This window comes from Cupressus sempervirens, chromosome 9 (assembly GCF_028749045.1).
Source record: "Cupressus sempervirens isolate cs-2001-9-10 chromosome 9, ASM2874904v1, whole genome shotgun sequence".
Lineage (NCBI taxonomy): Eukaryota > Viridiplantae > Streptophyta > Pinopsida > Cupressales > Cupressaceae > Cupressus > Cupressus sempervirens.
Window position 1 is genome coordinate 498869974 of NC_143126.1, and position 22621 is coordinate 498892594.

At 35.2% G+C, this 22621-nt stretch overlaps 1 protein-coding gene across 2 annotated transcripts in view; it reads right to left on the reverse strand.

Moving 5' to 3' along the window:
- Window positions 1-3441: 3441 nt before the first annotated feature.
- Window positions 3442-22621, reverse strand: part of LOC149539513 (Acyl-CoA N-acyltransferases (NAT) superfamily protein) — a 38755-nt gene continuing 19575 nt past the window's right edge. Inside the window, exon 4 of one of the 2 annotated variants that reach the window (XM_089800744.1) lies at window positions 3442-3475. In XM_089800744.1, coding sequence (XP_089656870.1) covers window positions 3457-3475 — 19 coding nt within the window. In that variant the 3' untranslated portion in view covers window positions 3442-3456. Of the gene's footprint in view, window positions 3476-5912; window positions 6291-22621 lie in introns of those variants that run through there. The other variant, XM_089800743.1, reaches the window with a different exon arrangement.

Consider the following 22621-nt stretch of genomic DNA (forward strand, 5'->3'; position numbering starts at 1 on the left):
AAATTATGTTTTTGATTGTTCCACTAAACCATTATTATGTATAAATGAGTTGTTGTCATAGAATATACATGACTTGTCAAGGATGTCATCAATGTCATCGTATGCTTCAAGCTCCATGTTTGAATGAGTTGTGTGCAACGACAAGATAGCTGTCATCTTATCATTTTCAGGCAAATTCTCATCATTTGACGTCTCTAACACACTCTTTCCTCCAATTAAACCATCTTCCTCAAGATGTTTGTTTATAATCAACTCCAAGTCACTAATGTAGAGAGTTCCATAATCCATACTTGTGTTGTTTTTTAGGGGAAAAGTTGTCAGATTTCTGACTTCTTCTTTACTGGCCTGGATTCCTTTGTTTTCCCTAACTTCATTAAGATAGCTGTCATCTTATCATTTTCAGGCAAATTCTCACCATTTGAAGTCTCTAACACACTCTTTCCTCCAATTAAACCATCTTCCTCAAGATGTTTGTTTATAATCAAATCCAAGTCACCAATGTAGAGAGTTCCATAATCCATACTTGTGTTGTTTTTTAGGGGAAAAGTTGTGAGATTTCTAACTTCTTCTTTACTGGCCTGGATTCCTTTGTTTTCCCTAACTTCATTGTGATCCTCACAAATGTGATAAGGTGTCCAAGCTTGCTAACATGTAAAACAAATTTGCTCTCCTCTCATTTGGTTTTTACTCATTTTCAAAGGTCCTTCAACCTATATACCTGCTGATGTTAACTCATCTTTAGACATAAACCCCTTGAACATGTCAAATTAGTTCCTTCACCAGCTCGTAAGCTATAGGTGAGATTATGTTATCCCTTCTCCACATACCCAACAAATCAGATTTTAATTGCTTCCATATGTCATCGTTCTCATCAAGGATTAGTGACATGTTTGTTTTTACACAAACTCTCACATTGTTGGAATGATGTTTCCTAAAAAAATTTAAGGAAATTTGAAATAATTGTCGAATCATCTCCTCACAACCAAGGTCCAACGTAAGAATGAGAAGTCTGGTTTTTACATTAGTTCTAGAATATCTGTCTTCTTTCCCCAAGTAGCGTGTTTCTCATCACGTAACGCCCGTAGGCTGTCCACAATCAGCTGTAATGGCCTCCTTAATATGTTTTCATTGTAGGGTGACACTGGTGCTCTGATTTTGATAATTTCACTTAGACAAGAGGTGACTTTTAAACTTACTCCTACACGTGGATGCTCCATGAACCCATGCTGGACCAAAGCAATCATCAAAGGTTGTAAAGCCCAATTAAGAAGCCTGCAATCTGTTTGGCCCATTTTGGACAAATATGTTTCTAATTCTTCTAGGTTGAAGAGAACACCATCTAGGATTAGCATGGACTTCAATTGTAAATCAACCATATACAACCAATTGTCTATTCACATTTCTTTTTGCAAATCTCAAAGTTGATCACCATTAAATGTGTTATTGAATTTTTTTTAGAAGATAACACTTTTCAGATCTTCCATTTTGCCCTTTCCACACTGCAGTTCCACCCCTTCAATAATGCAATTCCCCTAATTTGATTAAATGGCAATAAGATATAAGACCAAATCTGAATGATTTGATTGGCATATACAACCACACTTAGCTTAAAACATAGTTGTGAATCCTTCAGCACTTTCCTGACTGTAAAGATTTAAGTCGCACTCCTTGTGTGCCACTAACTTCACCCTTAACTATTACGACCAGTCACTGTAGGACTGTGCCTACGATGGCATACAATTACTATCATTGCACAACAGTACATGAAAGAGTGATGCCCACTCCACAACAAGTCATCAATCTTAGTTCCTTAGGACTCGTAAGTTTAAATGTATAATGCAGTTCCCCAGATAATGCAATCCACACAATAAATTGGACTGGCCAATATACGTTTTCTGGTAAACAGACAAATAGTACGTTGAGCTCCCTCACGTACTCACAATTAATCAAGCAGCTTGATTCTCCTAGGAATTATAGCAGGCAAGACCCAGAGCCATTGACGTTTTCATACCTCTATGCTAAAGATTCAAACCTCCTAGTTGTAAATCAACAAGAAAATAATTGTTTGTATAACTTTGGATTTCCAACTGTCAGTACATATCATCTGCACTAGAGTGGGTTCCTTGTGATTTATAAATTCCCTAACTGTGTTCCTCACGTATAGTCAAAAGCTTTCTCAACATTTTCAAGTAATATGAGCTGTGTATTCTGCAAATCTTCTAACCTCAAACAAGAAATTAAAACGACACACACCTTCAGATATATTTATTCATACTAAATAACTCCTTCCAAGTGCTATCCAACTGTACCAACGTTTCTATCTGCAAACAACTCCTTACTGGCAGTTTGCAGAAATACCAACGTCCATAGGGCTCAGGAAAAATTGAAGTGTTGATATTTATATCCTCTGCCAAAGAATTTAGTTGAGGTCCAACGCCCAAATAAATAATTATCAACGGACTTGAGCCAAAGTTGCAATTTAAGGGGTAGGTCCCAGCTTACTTTCCCAAAGCGTTACACTTAAATAATATTCTCTTATTGTTAAGCGACAAATGGCAGACTTTACTTTCTGCGACTCATAGATTTCAAGAGCCAAATGGACAATCATGTCTTAAAAATTTGTGCTGACTTCTGTTTTCAACTAATACAATCTTGGCAAAAACCAAATAGAAATATAATATCTTGCTCTGAATTATTTTCTGATGATAACAATTGGTGCTTTTACCAAACTATCAGTTCTACCCTGAACCAATGCAATTCCTGTTGCTTGGCGTTACAGTCTTTGCCGGTTGGAGTCGCACAATAGTCCTTTAGCATAGCCTGGAAGAATTCTCAGACAACTATTTGGTGTCCCTCTGAATGTGACAAAATTCCAAGTTTGCACAGTGCAGTGACTCTGTTTCCTCTCATAAAACAAGACCTGACTACAACTGCATCATCTGAAATACCATTCACAAGCTACATATATGTGTTGACATTGATGATACTTCCTTGTTTATTTATCCGATGCAGAGGAATTGTTATCATAGACCTTTGCTGATAATGCTAAATATTTTGTCTTACCATTATATTTTCAAATTGTTTCCCATTCCATATGATTTCTCATATAACTCTTTGCAGGTCAGGTCATTGATTCGATATTACTTTCTCCCTTTTACACATCGGGAATTTGAAGAGTTGCTAAATGCATCTGCACCATGAAGGGACACCATGGCTACTAAGACTTCAAGTTTGATATTGCTCAGGAAAATTCATGCATCACCCTTTGTTTGAACCCAGATTTTGCCGACCATGGACAGAAAGAAACAGCACAGCAATGCCCAAAACCTTCATTGCTATCAACAAATGAGACCTGACCAATCATAGAGACTATCGTGACTTGCTTAAGCAGTGTCGTCTGGACTTCCCACAATCTTTCACGGCCTGCACCTTCAATTTGGCCTTCAAATACAGTCTTCATACCACCAGAAATGCTCTGCAGAAATTTGAAAAGACTTAGCAAGAATATTTCCAATCCACGTTCAGCTCCATACAAGTTTGCGACAATCTCTCAAGCAATTGGAACACCTAGAGAAGCTTTAAGGCAAAATTCATAACAAGAGATGCTCCCATCTTCAACAATGCTTCTTTGAATAAACTGTTCCCAAGCTTAGGATGCTTACACTATACATACAAAAAAACTCCACTCTATAAATGCAAAGATTAGACATTGATAGACCTTGTAACATCTGACGGAGTATTTTCTTAATAAAATGGTCTCCAACAAGAAGTTACAACATTGGGAATTATCTCACAAATCCAGTCAATCTGATTAGAACAATATTTTCAAACAATAACATATAAATCGATACTCTGATAAAACATATATTATTGTATGTTTTCTCTAGCTGAAGGCTTAATTGCATTCTTATAGCAACGATACGGTATTGGAGGCCCAAATATAATATGCCTGAAGAATATTGGATTGAAACTTAGTTATCTCTACAAAAGATATTTAAGCTGAATAAAGTATTTCTAGTCCTCAACCCAGATAAAAACCTTCAATGTTAATCTTTCAGCCAAGTGCGATACACTGCAAATTTGTCTCCAAAAAAAACTGAAAAAAAAAATCTAATAATCCTTTCTGTAGAAATGATTCTAATGAATTCTCTTATTATACCACACAGGATGGCAGGTTCAATGCTCTGATACAACTATAATATCCCAGTAGGATAGTATATCCAATTTTTCTCACAAACGATTTTCAGAATGCAAATAGATAACACATGTAATAAACTTTAAAATTTAAACGACAAATGCTCATGGAGAAAAGTTCTGAAACTTCTGTTGTATTATGATTTTCAGCAATACAAAACAATAACCAGCAAATCCACAGACAAATTCCTCAGAAAGATGTTATTAGCAATGCAAATAATGAACATTGAATCCACTCTTAAAAACAGAAATACAGTCAGATTGGAAGTAAACAGTAAAAACTAAAAAGCACCCGTAGTCTCAAATGTGAATTCTAATTTGAATCCACCATGGATGATGAATTGGGGCTATGTCCAATCCACCTAGAAAATGGCCTGAAGGTTGGTGTCCTCGGGTCTGAAACAAGGGCAGCTTCCGAAAATTCTCCAAAGAGAAACCAACAAATCAATCTCAAATCCAAGCTTGCTGAAAATGGACTCCTCATCCTTCTTTTATGCTCAAAATGGTGACCCTTCAATTTCCTTCTCCTATCCCTTTGTCTTTTGCTTCTTGTCACCTTTAACCCACTTTATAATAATAACCTGACCCATTTAATTAATGGGCATTAAGCTCCCTTAAGCCAAAATTAATATTTTATGGAATTTGTCTTTAGAATTCCTAATGCCCCAAAACGGGGACATTACATTGGAAGCTTATCCAAGCAAAAACTCCCTATGGGATCTTATCTTAAATTCTTCTATCCTTCATCCTGCCCTTTTTGTGGTACGATCGAAACTTGCAAACATAGTTTCTAGTTCTGCCCTCGTGCTAGATTATTAAGGAAATCCCTTGCAACCATGCCCTATTTCGTTTCCCTTGGACACGTAAATCTTCTCTTCTAAGGTCCTCAAAGCTCACAATATGCTATCCCCCTCATGATGGTTTATTATAATATAAAAAAATTCAAAGATCTGTTACCAGGTTGTCTTGTCCCACTCTTCTTGCCACCTGAGATTGAAGTTCTTACTATCTGATTCTACTTGCCAATGATGTTTTTTTCCACCAGGTGAAATGCTTAAAGTCTCAACTTCAAGCCATGATCTTACCCAATGGGCAGCACAGCAACTTGACGACAATTTTGTTTGCTTGTAAAGAGGTAATGTGCATTACACTGCAAGGGAGGTGATTTTCAGAGCTATGAGGTCTTTGAAGGCTGCATACGAAAGGAAAAGAGTTTTCTTCCACCATTGATGTCAGAACAACTAATGATAACAGGAAGGAACACACAAAGACGGCAGGATTTAGGTATGAAATACACAACTTTTGTATTTCAGTTTTGAAGACAGTTTATTTGCTGTTATGTGGACAGTATGTCCTCTGTATCAGGAGTACAAGTTGTGTATTTGAGACTCTGATTTTTGTTTTATGGCTGTGTGCCCTTTATATTCCACTGCATGATCTGAGTGTAGTGTATTAGCTCCTCTTTGGGCAGTGACGATAGTCTTTCTTTGTTTCTGTCTGCATGTTGTTAGCCGATAGAACTGTATAGAGGAGCAGCGATAGCCTTTCTTTGCTGCTGCTTTGCTATTGTTAGCTGCTTGTTTCATCTGTGTTTACTCTTATTCCAGTAAAAATTAAACTAGTCCGTTTGTAATCTCATTGTTAATGGAATTAAAGAGTATTTGTATAACACTATTGAACTCCTTCCATGAATATACAAGTTCCATGTGAAAAGCAGGTAAAACACAAAAAAAGTGTATACTGTGAATACATTTCTCTGCTTTTCTATGAAAGCTAAAAAGTTCAACATAAATTCAAAGTTCAAAATCAGCTACACTTGCTCACTGTGTAGCATACGTAATCTCAGTTATTCTATTATGCAACTCTCACCTAGAAGACATTAATTTGTGAGCAAATAAAGATAATAGCTTATATAGGAAAATACACAATATTATCTCTTCAATGAAAATGGTTCCAAAGGTGCAGGAACCAACAAAGGCTTTTGACCAAAATATTTGATGCACTCGCCCTCTTTTAAATTGGTAGTACTGCAAGAATAAAACATTGTTGTGGAGCTTAAGACATCATCAGCAAATCCACAAGCCTCAAAAAATGGTCTGCATTAAGGAAAACATTCATTAGAATGCAGTAGTCATAGAAGTAGAAGAGTGAAGCATGGCTTCCTATAAGCATTCAAAGAGCACCAATAAACAATTATGAGCTTCCCAATCATTTCATTCCCTAGTCTTGCTACGTCTCTCACTACCTCTCCCAACCTTTACCCTAAACTCTTCACAAAAGAAAACTCACGATATTTACAATGACAGAGAACGAAAAATGCTAACACCATAATACTAAGCTTGAATAGTTAAAAGTTTTTGTATTGTCACTGTTACATGATTTCAGTAGTTCAAGCAAACATGTGACTAGTGACTATTTGTAATGAATGGTTAAGCATAATGTTTATTGTATACTAGATTAATACAAATCGAAGCCAATTTTCATCCTCTAACTGTATATATGAAAAGGCAATGCCTATTTAAGATCCTGTGTAGTATCCATTTGAGATCAAAACACCTTGTTTCTATATACCAATAAGCACTTGCATTTTTCACGTAGCTTAGCCTCCATCCTCAGTACTTACAACACTAATAATCGATATGCATGTGCATTTGCAATGTGTTTCAAACAATTACATATATGTGCATGCACCATGTCAATGTAGGATGAACAAGATGCAATAAACATAAGATGAGACATTCTACTGTCAATGTAGGATGAACAAGATGCAATAAACATAATATGAGACATTCTACTAAACAATAGAAAATGAGAAAAAAAGGCACGTGCATCACACATGCTCTTAAATAAAATGTTATTGAGGAATGTGAAAGTAAATTACCCAAGCCAAAGAGATATAAATGTTTCTTAAACAAACCATAATTACTCTAAATATAATTTAAAACATTCACCAGAACCATGAAAACAATTAGAGAAGCAACCAAACCTACAACTAAAGTCAATGAAGAGCAATGCACTTTGCCTAATGTCAGCAATTGCAAAGGAAAACAATACCAACTACTCATGGGAGTCGTTCAGTAGTTCAATATCCCCATTTTAAGAGTATATATTCACAAAAGAGAAATAAGCATAGTCAAGCCTTGTACTGTTTTCTTGATGAAAAACAAACATACAGAGATACTTATACCATGACACATATCAGTTGTGCAGGTGTACAGGATATAGAAAATATAATTTAGTGTAACGGCACAAAGAAATGTGTTTGTAGTTGTACCTATGTTACATGAAAACGTGTTTCCTATCCCTAGTGTACAGGCTTCTGTTTCCGAAATGTTTATGGGACAGTGGGACGAAAAGGAAATGTCCCCTCGCTATCCTCAATTTCAAAACAAAAGCAGGAAACTGTAGGAAACATCCCCTGACCGAAACACCTAGGGGACACTTGAAACGTCCCCAAACCAAAAAAGTGTCCCAAAATTATTCAGGTGATTTTTGGCATTAAAAATTAAATAAAAACACAAAACACATTCTTTTAATTCTTTTTGTCAAATTGAATTTTTGCTCACTAATGAAAAAAAATTGTGATTTAATATTCAACAATGATATTCATGATTAAATATGATATATTACATTATAAATATTTAAAATATATATAAATTATAAGTCTAATATTTAATTTATGTATTTCTATAGTCATCACAATAAAAATATGTTAAACAAATTAAATTACATAAAAATGTATTATAATTATAAATTTAATTTGATAGCTTTAAAATATTTAATTATTATTATAAGCAGTAGTATTATTAATTTATTATATATATTAGTCTTTAAGACCATTGACTTTAAAATGAAGCATTCATTGGATGATCCATTTCTAGGCTCTAGCAGAGGGAGATAGAGGCTCAAATTAATCCGAGCCTTTGGATATTTGATAGCCAGAATAAGGCTTGGTTTCTTAGGCTGTGCTTGTAGCCTGTTATAATTCGATGTTTGAGACTTTTGGATACATGTTTAAAACATTTTGATTTGGATATTTATATTGATAAACAACGGCCTGATATAAAACATTTACCCATTATTTGATAAAAACATTTTGGAAGAACAGATAATAAATGAATGAAAACTGAACTGAATCAAATCACTTTGATTGAATTCCAATCATTCATTATTTTTCAGGATAGAAAATTTCGAACAATATTTATCCACCCCAAGCATGTTCAGATCTCAATTGCTTATGGAATTGTTCTCAACTGGATAGTTATATTAAAGAAACTTATATTCGAGGAATATTAGTACTATTTTTCAATTATATCCTATCGCAATCATTTTCCTTTTTCTTAATAAAGTCCAGGGTTAGAAGCCCTGGACCTCAAAAACAGGAAAATGAGTCCCTCTATAAAAACATTTGATCCTGTTCCACCTGCAACAAGTAAAAATGAGTTATTGCTCTCCCTTGGGGTTACTAGCCCGTCTTTCGAAACCTTATTCTACTGTTGTGAACCCATTGATCTTTTGACTTTTCCATTTAATTTGGTTTCCTCCATGTCTGCTTCGACTTTCCTATTTTCTCTTCTGTTCATTGGGTGACAATACAAATCACCCAGACATACAAGCGGCTTAGTTTTTGAAAGTTTTTAAGATTTTACCGAAACATTCTCTAAAAGGGGGATTTGTCCCACATTTTTGGGCTTGTTCAGGAATTCCTGGTGACCCTGCTTGTTTTAATGTTCCCTTGCCGTCTCCAAAACTTCAGGGTATCCCCACAGAAAATGCATAAGAAAATCAAAAAGGAATTTTAAAGGGTGTGGCAATGGGCACCACCGAGGTGCTAATAATTTGCACACAATTATACGAATGAGGAAGGGAAGGGGGTCGATCGGTATAAGACAATTTTACTTATCTAAAACTTAACAGCCATAAGAACTAAAAACATATAAGCGAGAGCTTCTAGTTTTGATTGTGTGTGTATTTATAGCATTTTGGATCACACTCTGTGATCCATCATCAGGATGTAAGAGAGTCCAAGAGATGCAAAAAATAAAAAGTAAGAAGCAAACAATAACCAACTCAATAGATATATGGAGGGATAGGGAGAGGGGAGCACAAAAATCAAGAATGATAGACAATGCAACAAATTGAAATAAAAAGCCTCAACCAACAAAGAAATCAAGACAAGAACTCAAATGAACAAAACAAGAAAAAAAACAAAAAAAAATCAATTTAGATAATAAAATAATAAAAATGATAATAAGATTTGAATGGAACAAATAACAAGCAAATGAGGAAGAGTAAGCCAAAAGAACACAAGCCCTATAACCTGATATACCTACAAACTTACATAAAAGAAAATGCATAACAGCCTTTATGCACATATGTTAATACTAAATATACTTAAGAAAAGCAAGAAAAAATATGCCAATAACAAAAATTTATTATAAATACATGTGTATGAATATATATACACACAAACAAATGCACATATATATATAAAAATTATCTAAGTACACTATATATACAACCATCAAAATTAACCACCACCCCATCAATCTCAATCGTGAGAATGGGTGGTCCTTAAGCCTCTCTTGGCAGCCTTTATTATCCGCTCTTGATAATTGCCATTGTCCTTAGAGTTGGTTGATTTTTCCCTCTTGTTTCGTTTTCCTCCTCGTCCCACTCCTCAGCCTTTCCCACTCTTTTAGTTTGTTGTCCCTGGCTCTCCCCTCAGCTCCATCGGTGGTCCTAGCCTGCCTCCCCCATGACCGCCGTGACCCTTCCTTCCTGTTGCATCTTTGGGTGTGCTTTGAGGTTGCATACTTTTGCTGTGATTTCGGTATGGTTCTTGGTCGCTTTTGTGCTGATTTTTATTCCTTTTGCATTAATGTTTATCTTTTACTTCATGCTCCTTAGTCTCTTTGCTCTTCGTCTTAAGCTAGAGCTGTAGCAATTTCTTCTTTAGCTTTGTTCGCTTATATTTAGATATTTTTGCATATGTATCTACGTAAATGTGTGTATATGTGTGTGTGTGTATATCAAGAACCAATGCATTAATATGTATGAGTATAAAACTATATTAATTTACATATATACTCATGCATACATACTTATGTATATATTTATATATAAAAACACATAGCCATTAATTTGTGTGTGCATATGTGTGTGTGTGTGTGTCTAATACAAATTTTTGCTTTCGAATTATTTTTTCTTGCTTTTCTTAAGTATATTTACATATATGCATTAAGGTTGTTATGTGTTTGCCTTTACATAAGCTTGTAGGTATATTGGCTCATGGGGCTTGTGTTATTTTGGCCTGCTCTTCATTTTCTTGTTATTTGTTCCCTTTTATTCTTATTTTCATTTTTAATATTCTAATTGATTTTTTATTTTATCCTACTTTTTCCATATGTTTTTCAATTTTTGTCATTTCAATCCTTCTCTTTGTTTCCGTCTTGATCGAGGCTTTTTATTTCTTGACTTGTTGCAAGGCCTATCCTGCTCAATTTGTGTGCTCCCAACTTCCTCTCCCTCCATATATCTCTTGAGTTGGTCCTTGTCTGCTTCTTTATTCTTGCACCTCTTGCACTCTTTCACATCCTGATGACGGATAATGGAGTATGATCTGAAATGTTAATGCTAAAAATACACAATCAAAACTGGAAGCTCTTGTTTGTATTTAACGGATTGTGGAAATCTGATAACACTAACTAAAAAACATACAACATTCACATAAAAGAGAACACCAAATTCACATGGAAACTGTGTTTCGAGAGAAAACCCCAACTAGCATCACAAAAAGTGATATAATGATCTTACAATATTTGTAGGCAACAACCCACTACAGACATCAATCTCCACTTTTAATATTTGCAGTTACCAACCTACTAGAAACGCCAAACGACACAACTGAGTGCCAACTTAGCAAGACACACCAATCTCTTTTATTAGGAGGCACCAACCTCTTCTACGAGAAAACACCTTCCAATGAACAACTGAAATCTTCTCATAGCTCTGCTGTGATTCAGATTATATTCGTGTTTCTCTGTTTCACATTAGTGCTGCACTTACCCAGTCTAAAATTGCTTTTAATACATCTGCTTCCTTCTACTCTACTTCATATAATGGAACAGTTTGCACACTGCAAAGAACATACACAAACAATTGTCCCAACTGCCTGAAAACTGTCTTCATTTACAGGTTTTCATTTCATAAAGAAGTCAGCCTTCGATAGATTGAATTCATTGTATTAATGTGCAGCAAATTGGTCAAGAGAAATTAAGAAATCATCCATTAAACCCTCCAGTCAGCATTTCAATATCAGTCATTGACCTTGAATTTTGTAAGCAGAATCGATGGTAATATGAGCCTTGACCAGTTTTAAATATTTCAAGCTGAAGGGCATGCTTCATCAATAATAATCTGCCAATCAAGAATGGTCAAGCTTTACAACTCATCGATTATGGTCCCTATAGCAGTCGGCATCCTAATCCAAGTTGGAACTCACAGACACACGTCAGCTTATCCCTATATCGCAAACATGATTGGCCTCCTCTCCTCTCTCGCATACTCAAGCAAAGCTGACAAAAACAAACATCTTCCATTGTCACAATCCTTCTTTCCTCCACACTCACCCACAAAGGTGAAACGCGGCATCATCTCACATCACCACAATCCTCCTTTTTCTTCTTACAGTCACATATGGCATCATCTTGTGCCATTACAATCCTCCTTTTTGTCCCTACGGTCAAATGTCGCATCATCTCACACCATTGCAGTCATAGAGAATATAGAGATGATACAAAGAAAAACATGTAATATAGAGATGATACAGAGAAAAACATGTAACTGGTGATCTTTTAAATGGCACTCTGTAGGGTATTCAGCAAGGGGATCCTCTATCAACTTTTCTTCTTTGTCTTGATGGCTAAGGGGCTATATAGATCCATTCACGCAGAAAATTTCCAAAATCTTTGGAAGGGGATCCTTTTACTCATTGCCCATTTGCAGACAACACACGCCTGTTTGGTAGAGCTACTATAGAGACTAGAGTTATCAAACATATAGTGTCAAACTATTTGGCTGCCTCAGGTCAAGTAATCAACAAATATAAATAAAGAAATAATAGATCTAAAATATGCCTTCTTGTGTTTGGAAGAGAACTTAAATCTTTAGGGGGTTTTACTTCCAAACTATTAACCTTGCATCTTGGATTTCCTTTCTTCTTGGGAAAATTCATTTTGGGGAAACATCACCTCTGCAATCTCTAAAAAAAATCTTTCTTCGAAAAGAAAATGGTTAAATCTACAAGGAAAAATCACTATGCTTCAAAGTATTTGTTGTGAGGTTCTCACATCATCACCCCAACATTTTGGGGACCCCCTTTTTCGGGTGAGCCTTGGCAATTTTTAGGGATTTTTGGAATTTTTTCAATTGCCTTAGCAAGTTTTTCGGAGTTGTCCAAAAGTTTTCGATTTGAAAATTTTACACTTTGGACGCCTTCGGGCCAAGAGGGATGTGATTTGTCTTTCTCACCCAATGCGAGACTTGATTTTCCAGAGCAAGTACTTTTATCCTTAGGCCAAACAAATTTCAAAGACAATATTTTTTGATTGTTAGAACAATATTCGGCAGGATAAATTTGCAAAATTTTGGACTTACACGGATTTTGGAAATTGGAAATAATTGTATAGACTTGAGCATTTTCAAAATGACATTTTTTGGATTTAATTGTTTTGGAAAATCTTGAATTTTTCGGTGAAAAAGAAATTTTTTGATTGTGAAATAAAAAATTGGAAAATCAATTTTGGATGCTAGAAAAATGATTATTTTGGTTATAAATTAAAATTGCATTGGAAAATTAAAAATGGATTAAAATTGCAAAATTTCATTAAATATTGCCTAGAATATTTTTAAATGTTGAAAGAGGTTGGTAAATTAAAATTGAAAATCGATTTTGGCTTGCTAGAGTTGATTTTAATGATATTTTAACTACCAAATTGTTATTAAATGAAAATTTTAACATCTCCAAGGCTTTCTTAATTGTATTTTGCAATTTTTGATCACAACCGGCAATTAAATAAGCAAATTTCACTATGGGCAAAATTAATTTTAGCATGGCATTTAAAGTTGGGCCATTATTAAAACACTAATTTAATTTTTCTCTCCTATAGGTCTAGTCAGCCAGCTTGAGGGAGCAAGATGATTGTGGTATAAGAGAAGCTCCCCCCTCTTTCATTTCTCATTCCATCTCATCTCCTCCTCCATGTTGAGCGAATTTTCTAAAGAGGGGCAGCTTTTAGTGTTTAGGCGATTTTTCTTCTAAGGCAGATTTTTCTCCTTGCTTGGCGACTTTTCCTTCTTTCAATTTGGGCAATTTTGGAGTGTATCTAAAGTATCTACCCTAGGCGATTTTAGGACAGATCTGAAATTCTACTCAAGCATGGATGATTTTCTCTTGAAGAAGACCCAATTATTGGTAAAAGACAAAATTAAGGTAAAATTCTACTCATTCTAGAGGTGAAGATTGGTTTAAAGGCGGATTCCACTCCTTGCTCTCGCTTGGTTTCATTTCTCTTATGTTCTTCTTGCATTCATCATCCACCATTTCATCATCCTATTGATAGGTTGAAGTTTGGAGAGATAAGTGTAGATCTCATGATAAGACACTTGGTGAGGCAGAAATAAGTGGTAGTCCCATCCCTAGGTTGAAGGTTGGAGATTGATAAGTGTAGAGATAGGACTTGGCGAGGCAGAAATAAGCTAGATTTCATCAATAGAAAGAAGATTGGAGATCGATAAAGGTAGTCCATATCACTTAGAACGAAGGGGCAGAAATAAGTGTTTTAGAATGGTAGATGTTAGTGTAAGCAAGAACCCAAAGGGAATTGCATATTTGATATCCCATATCAAGTGTTCAATTGCTACATGTTATGTAGTGGTACAAAACTGACATCAACAGTATTCTCAGTGCCATCTATATTTATCTCATGTCAGTTCTCAAAACACCTAAAAATGAATTATCAGATCTGCAAAATATGTTATGGTCTTTTCTTTGATGGAAAACTTAAGAAGAAAAGGTAAGATCCCACTAGTTGCATGTCATAAATTTGAATCTGCAAAATAAAGCTTTGGGTGATGTTGTCACAAAAGTTTGTGCCTATGCTTGAGACATTACCCGCAAGCAACCTTGTGAAACATTGAATCAGCCTCCAAGTGTGGGACCTTGTGCATGTGAGATTGAATCTCTAGAGAAGGCCGGCTTTCCTTCTTTTCAGGGTGCACCTATTCTACATAAAATAACAACTTTCAGGGAAACTAGCGGAAAGATTGGAAACAAGTAAAGCGGTGATGTACCATATTGAAACACGGTTGCTCCCTGCCAACAGCTGCACATAGCATAAATAAGAACAACCTAACATACACACTTTCTAATCCTGTTCTATCCCAAGAACATAGATGAAGGTTAAAACTTAGCAGATGTTGCAAGGAAAGACATTCACAAGGCAACAACTACAAACAAATTAACACAGCATACAAGCTAAGGACACTGAAAAGAAGCATCCAACTTTTGGCAATGAGGATATGCACAAGATAGCTGAATGTAAGAAAAGGCAAAAACAGAGAGTTCATTGATATATGGCAAAAGCAAGATTATAATTGCAGAGCATAGCCACTGCAAGAGAACCAGAAGGAGAACCACTCAGAAATTATGCTAAAATTGTCTTTATAGATCAGGCATGACTCAGATTTTGCAACGAGTTCAAACCCCAACCAAACTGGAGTTTGGATACAAAAGTGACAAAAAAAAAGAATCAGATCAAATCTGATATCTGCATGTACAACTTGAGCCATGAATTTAACAGAATCGGGCCAAATAAGAATGTATCCAATAGATAGATGGGACAGCCCATACCCTGCAGTCAGTTTTGTAACACAGATATGGAGTGGTTTGTGCCCTTGTTAAAAAAGAACAGCACTTCTGCAAGTAGTAAATCAGCAGGGGGCAGCATTGGATGGCAGTTATAGGGCCAAAAGTAGTTCAGCATAGAATTTTCAGTCCTCGGCCACGTCAGTCATTAAAAGTTAAATTGGGTCGCTGGCAAAAGAAGACATCGATGCAAATTTGTTCTTATTTCCTGCAACGCATAAGGGAACATGTAAACCCTGTGGCAATGTTTCATTTGGTTTTCCCATAAGCCTGCACTGAAAACACATCCTTAGTGTGAATGCACCATTGGGACATGGGGTACCTACTTATCTGCACCTACCATCATCTTATCCCCAAACACTAACATGGAAAACATTAGGTAACACTGCAGGGGTGTTCGGCAACTACAAGGGGATATAACATAACATATTAGCAACAAAACTTTGGATAGCACGACGAGTTAGCAACAATTGCTGATAAACACATGTTGGCCTTTCCCGTATGACAGTTTTAGCCCATGATAGAAGTGTCTCAAATCAGTTATCTATGATGGGCTAATGGTGGCAAAAATAGCCAACAGGTGCTAATATGTTTTGTTCGATTTATGCAAATCCAGATGCATAATGGTCTAAGATCATGAAACACAAATACTTAGATTATGTTGCTAGGGAAAGAATCTTCACTCTGAACTTGCCTAAAGGATCTTTAAATAATAATTTGATTTCTTCTTGCAGACATGTTACTCTTCCCCACCTTTCTTGGGTTATTGCAAATTTGTGGGAAGATGCTTGGAATGGGCATAGGCATATTCATAATTTAGATTATTGGAGGTTTGTTTAGTTGATTCTTAAACACATTTGGGCATCTTAAGTTAAAGATATTTCAAATTTGATCATTAATCTTTTATGATTTTATCCATAAAGTCTATTGGAGATCTTTGGATTCTTTGCCACTTCCCAATCACATGAAAATATCATTTTTTGAGGAGTTAAATAAGAGAGATTTTTTATTCAAGTTCAGATAATGAAATCATTTGGACAAAATCCAAGTCAGTGCTTTTAATGTAAAGATGGTAAAGACCCTAATGACAGCGGGGGTGATAAACAATTGGCCTTCAGATTTTTGTTACTATTTAAATTGTCTCCCAGAAGCTGGAGCTTTTGCTTGGTAAGCCTTAAAGGATACGATTCTCATGTGGATTAGAACAGATAGATTGGAAATTACTCCTCTCTTTCCTTGTATCATGTGTGTAAAATATTTTAAGAGTACAGAACACCTACTTCTCCATTGCATTGGCTTCAAAGTAGACTATTTTGGTAGGGCTCTTTTCATTGCTCCTAACTAAAACAACTCCAGTGTTGGCCCTCTTGATACTTTTTCCGATCTTTGGACTTTGAGTCCATCCATTATCATATGGCACATCTGTCTTGATAAATAACAGAATTTTAAAGAAGAAGAAATCAAGTTTGCAGCAAGTTCAGATTAAGATTGTGCAATCCATCTTAGAGTTACCCATGTTATTAATAAAAAATCCAAACCATAAGAAAGTTTTCGCTTTATGGGACAGCCATATTTTGAAAACTCGGGGTCTCCTCAAGCCTCCACTAATGGGTCATTATCATTGTCTAAAAAGATTAATAGGAAAGAAGTTTGCTGGAACCCTCCACTATTGGAATGGGTGAAATTTAATTTTGATGAGGCTGTTAGGAATATTGCATCATAGGATGCATAAAATAAGTATAATCTACGTAATAGGATTCGTGTAATTGACCCGCAAATTGGATTCAGGTCCGGACCAGATTTGGATTCGCAAGCCGGTGCACCTATAGAATGGTAGGGCACCCTTTTGGTAACTGGTTCTCGTTTATGCGAAACAGGGTTTTCCCCTAAGGCTTGACAAGAATCTGACATTAGTGGGGAAATGGTTGGTACAATTCTATCTCTGGTACATCTTGGGTCCGCACAGGATCCAAATTTGACCGTGAGTCTGCTCGGATCCGCGTATCATGAATCCGAGTGGACCCACAATATCAAATCTGGACCCTACACAGATCCGGCCTGGACTGAACAACAATCCCCACAAACCCCCAAAACTTGGAAAAAGCTATTTTTTAATTGTTTAACTTTATTTTGCTCTAACCCTCAAACAACACATTTCAACTTATTTGGTCTTCACAACACATTTCATCCCTCATTTTCTCTCTCATTTTGGTCTCTCCATCTTGCAAGTTTGAGGTGGGTGATTAAATTCGAAGGAGATCGACTGTGGAGTGACAAATACCGTCCTAAAGGCAGATTGAGTGTTGAAGGTATGCATTTCAACTATATTCTTTAGTTTCTTTATGGATTTTTTTAAGTTCTTGAAAAGTTTCAAATTTTTTCCATGTTTTTGTAGGAGTTTTGAAGTATGTTTTTTTTTTTCATTTTTGTTATTGATTGCAACAATGAGTAGTCAAAGCTCAATGGGTGGGAGGGAACTCAACAATTTAAAATTGATAAAGGGTCTCCTTTCATGAGACACACTAAAAGAATTTCTCAATGTGTTGGAGGTGAGGAAGTTATTTGGAAATGTAATTCTTGCAATGTACAATATAGAAGCTCCTACTTCCGAGTCGAACTTCATTTTTTGGGCCCTGGGGATAGAGGGATTAATATGTGTGAGAGGCCAAATAAGAAGGTGCTGCCACGTAGGTAAATAGCAACATTTGTAAAAGAACAAGAACATGTTGACAACTTAATTACACAAGGGAAACAAAGTACTTATTCTGAGAAACAAAAACAACACCACCCACTCAACAAGCCTCTAGACATCCCTTCTTGCCTGTGCCTTCTAGAGACAACGATGAAGTAGAAGAACCACAAATGACCTGCAAGAGAGGCCCATTAGATAAGGCATTCCAAAATGAGTTGTAAGATATTGCTGATGAAAAAATTGGACGTTGCCTCCATGCAAATGGTGTTCCACAACTTTGTGAAATCACCTTAATGGAGGGAGATGGTGCAAGCAATAAAGAATGCACCTTCTAGTTACCAAGGCCCTAGATATGAAAAGGTGTGCACCACCTTATTGCATAATGAGAGGAAAAATGTAGAGAACCAGCTAAAACCAATAAGAGATTCTTGGGTTCAAAATAGGTGTGTCTATTGTCCCTAATGGATGGGTAGATTGCAAAAACTATCACTTGATCAATGTTATTATTGTGTCCCCCAAAGGGGCAATGTTTATAGGGGAAGTAAAAGATGGAGAGTTTATTGCCTGGATTCTCATTAATTCCATAGATGCGGTGGGTAGTGATAATGTTGTCCAAGTAATTACGAACAATGCACAAATTTGAAAGGTCGCAGGTGTTTTGATAGAGGCTAGATATGACCACATGTTTTGGGCACTGTGCACCATCCATTCCCTCAATTTGGTGATGCAAGCAATTGGCACCCAAATAGATTGGGTGAAGAAGAAATATGAGGGTGAGGAGATTCAAATGTTTGTGACAAACCACAATATGTCACAAGCAATTTTCATAACTTTATCCAAATTGGAATTATTGAAGGTAAATTTTAAAATTTAATTTATTTGATTTCATTTACTATGTATCATTTTATGTCATGTTTTACATAATTAAATGTGTTACTAACTTACTACTAACATGTTTTTTGATGGCTGAAATCCGATATGCATCACACACAATCGTCCTTAAACAACTTGTGAGGGTAAGAGATACATTGTCACAAATGTTTATTAGAAACCAATGGGACATTTGGAAGCAACCCAATATAGCAAGGGCCCAAAAGGTGAAGACAATGATATTGGATGATGATTGGTAGGCTCATGTGGATTACGTATTAGAATTCACAAGCCTATTATGTTTATGCTTTGGTTTGCCAACACTAATAAACTATGTTTGAGGAACATCTATGATGTCATGGACAACATGCTAGAGAAAGTAAAGTTGGTAAGATATAATACAATCCTTTATCCTTGTTAATTGAGAGATATCTAAGTTTTTTATTAACATAAATTACATCAAGATAACTTACATAAACATTATTTGATATTCCAAGTCATACAAAGGAGAGAGAATGGTCCTGAGGACACCTTATACAAAAGGTGGAAGCAATTGTTCTTCACCGCTAGAACAAGATGACTACACATTTTCATCTCCTCGCTTATGCTCTATCTCCCAAGTATTATAGCCAAAAGATACTTGCTATTCGAGGTAGCGTGGCACCATATAGAGATGTTGAGGTTGCTATTGGGTATAAGAGGGCATTTAGTAGGATCTTCAACGATCCAAAGGTGGGGGCAAAATTTGGATTATTTATCTCAGGAAAAGATGCAAACCCTATCATTTTGAATGACCAAAGAATAATGGATGGTATTACATGGTGGTACCTTCATGGCCAAGATTATATGTACCTCCTGCCTCCTGTAATTAAGTATTTTCCTTTTTTTTGGCCACTTGAAATGTACAATTTAACATTTAACACTCTTGAATTTATCTTGTATTTTAATTTTCTTTGTTCTCTCTAGGTTGTGAGCTCTTCTCTCATTGAGTGGAATTAAAGTACATACTCCTTTATCCACTCAGTGATGCATAATCAATCAGGTTCAAAAAAAAGCAAAAGACTTGATTTTTGTTCACAACAACTTGTGCATCCTAGCACACAAGGATCCAAAATACAATAAGGGGTTAGAGAAGCATTGGGATATGGTACCCGAGTCCGTTGACTTGGATATGAGTATTTAGGGTCTTGCTAGAGCCACTTTACTTGATGTGGATACAATTGAGGATGACATAACACCCTCTGGTGCTAGTGGAACTAGTTTTGGTTCCAATGATGATAATGATCTATTACTTGCAACTACTCAAGAACCCAATGATCCGCATTTTTTTGACAATACATTTGATGATTGATGAACACTTTCATAATTCATGAATATTGAATCATTTTCCAAACATTAATAAACTATAAGTATATTTTGAATTTTCATTTTGAAATTCAATAATTCAATGTGATGATTTTGTTCTGAATCAGAATGATAAAGTTTATCTTTGACATTTGGCATTGATCAATGATCAAGCATCATAGATTCATATTGTGAAATGATTTAGATTTATAATTATGTATATTTCTCTTGATTTTTTGAATATATAATGCATATATACACACACACGCATACACGAATCCTTACAAATGATGTAACAAATTTTTTTTATAACAAAAAAAAAGATAGTTTATAAAGAGATTTTCTCAACGTTCATTGCATAGATAACTAAATTCCTTTTCATATGACATAAACTGTTTTAACTATCAACGATTAACTAAAATAACCCTGTTCAACTGTGATAACCATATCAATAATCAACTGAAGAACCTAGATTAACGATTAACTGAAAATATCTCTATCAATGATCAACTAAAATAACTAGTTTAACGATTAACTGAAAATAACTGTATCTATGATCAATTGAAACAACTAGTTTAACAATTAACTGAAAATAATTGTATTTAACAATAACTATCATAACAATTAACTATCTTTTTCTATATACAAGTGAATGCTTATCATGGAAAGAAGAAGAGAAACATACAAGTATTATCTGGTGGGTCTTTAGCTAGTTGTGCAAACCTCGGCTTTCGGTAAGAGGAGAAGCATTGACTTACACTTAACCTCCCAACCTCGAACCATACTTATCTCCACACAATCTATTAAATTAGAAAAGCCCTCCCTACCCCAAGATCAGCTTGGGATACTCTTAGTCCAGCGACCTAAGCATTCTGATGTTTAGAATGTCCACACAGTTATGGACGAACATGTTTGCATAACTGGCACCACTAACATCAAGTAATCAATAGATGGCAAACATGCCTTTAAACTACCTTGGCCAAGGTTTTCTGATGGGTTCAATGACCCAATCACCACCGCTAGACTTATCAACAAGAAACATTAATAAGGACGAGCATGAGCTATTTAGTAAGATTATTTAATTTATTTAATCATATCTGATTCCACTTTCGTGTTCTTGCAAATTTCATCTCACCTTTACATGGCTATACAACCAGTGAGTCCCAGGTGCTTGAAAATTTTGAGCAATCTACTATGTTCATTAATTCTAAAAGGATTCATTGAATAATATATCTTATCACAAACTGTGACTTGAAAGAATATGTTCTTTAAGACTAGCTGAAATATTATTGAATTCTGATTTCCATATGGTATATTTAAATCAGGATTTATTGCATTTAAATATCTCTTTTCTCAAGAGGTTCTATCTGATAATATCTATGATGATTACATCTACAGTCTAGCTGTTATGGAAGTCGGAAAAATAGTAGCAACTGACATGAAAATATTCAGCAAAGCTTGGAACATGGTTGATTACATAACCTGAGACTATTCTGGAAAAGAGAAAAAGTTTGAGCCTAGCTGCCCCTATGATTCAGCCCCTCCACGAACGTTCTTCAGGTGCAAAAATCCAATGTATAAATGTATCACGTCTTCTGCAAACAAGACTATAAAAAAAAAAAATCTTGGAATGCTATGGGCGGCAATGATTTTCAAATGATATTTGCAAATTATCGACTTATGAATGAAAGTCGGAAATGAGAGAGAGTCGGTCTCTTGAGAAAGATAGTCGGTTGCTTGAAAAAGATATATCAGCCTCTCACTCTCGACTTCTATATTAAAAAAAATGTGACTCTTGGCTTCTATAACATAAAAAATTATCTTGGCTCTTTGAACGACAATTAAATGCCAAGTGTTAAATCGGTTTTTAAACAAAAGAAGAACAAAAGGATGGAAGAAGATTTGAAGGTTATAATTCGAAAAATATTATGGTTTATATTTATCTACGTACACATAGATATATTGGTTAGGTTGCATCATTTTATTATAAGAAAATAATATTATGGTGTCATTTCATTTTTATATCTATGTGTACGTACATAGGTATATATTATAATAATATGGTGAAAGATCATTTAAAATCCTTCGAGGTACGTATTATATTTTTATTTATTTATTTTATGTTTTAAATTGTTTATTTAATAGCTCATGCGGGTCCTACAGATGTATCCTGAAGTTCAAGTCGTTAGGTCCTTACCAAAGAAGTTTAAGGTCATACCTGTCAATTCTATTGACTAGACTAAGCTAGTATCTCATTACGTTGATCCCGTTTAGCAATGCTTCCCCCCTTCATCTTCTCCTGCAATCACCCGTGAAACACTTCCCACCATAATAACAAGTTTCATAATATTTTCCATATAAACATTTTAAGGACTTTAATTATTAACCATAATTCCAAAATCAAGCAACTGCTAAACATCATATAACAAATAATGGTTAACGACCATCTTCATTAACAGTTAATACAATGGATATAAATAACTACCTCCTTCACATGATTATGAAAGAAAAACCCGTTAAATCCAACAGCTATAAACAAATTTAAAATTAGGTCAAAATTTGGGATGTAATAAATGATAATGGACAAAAACTAG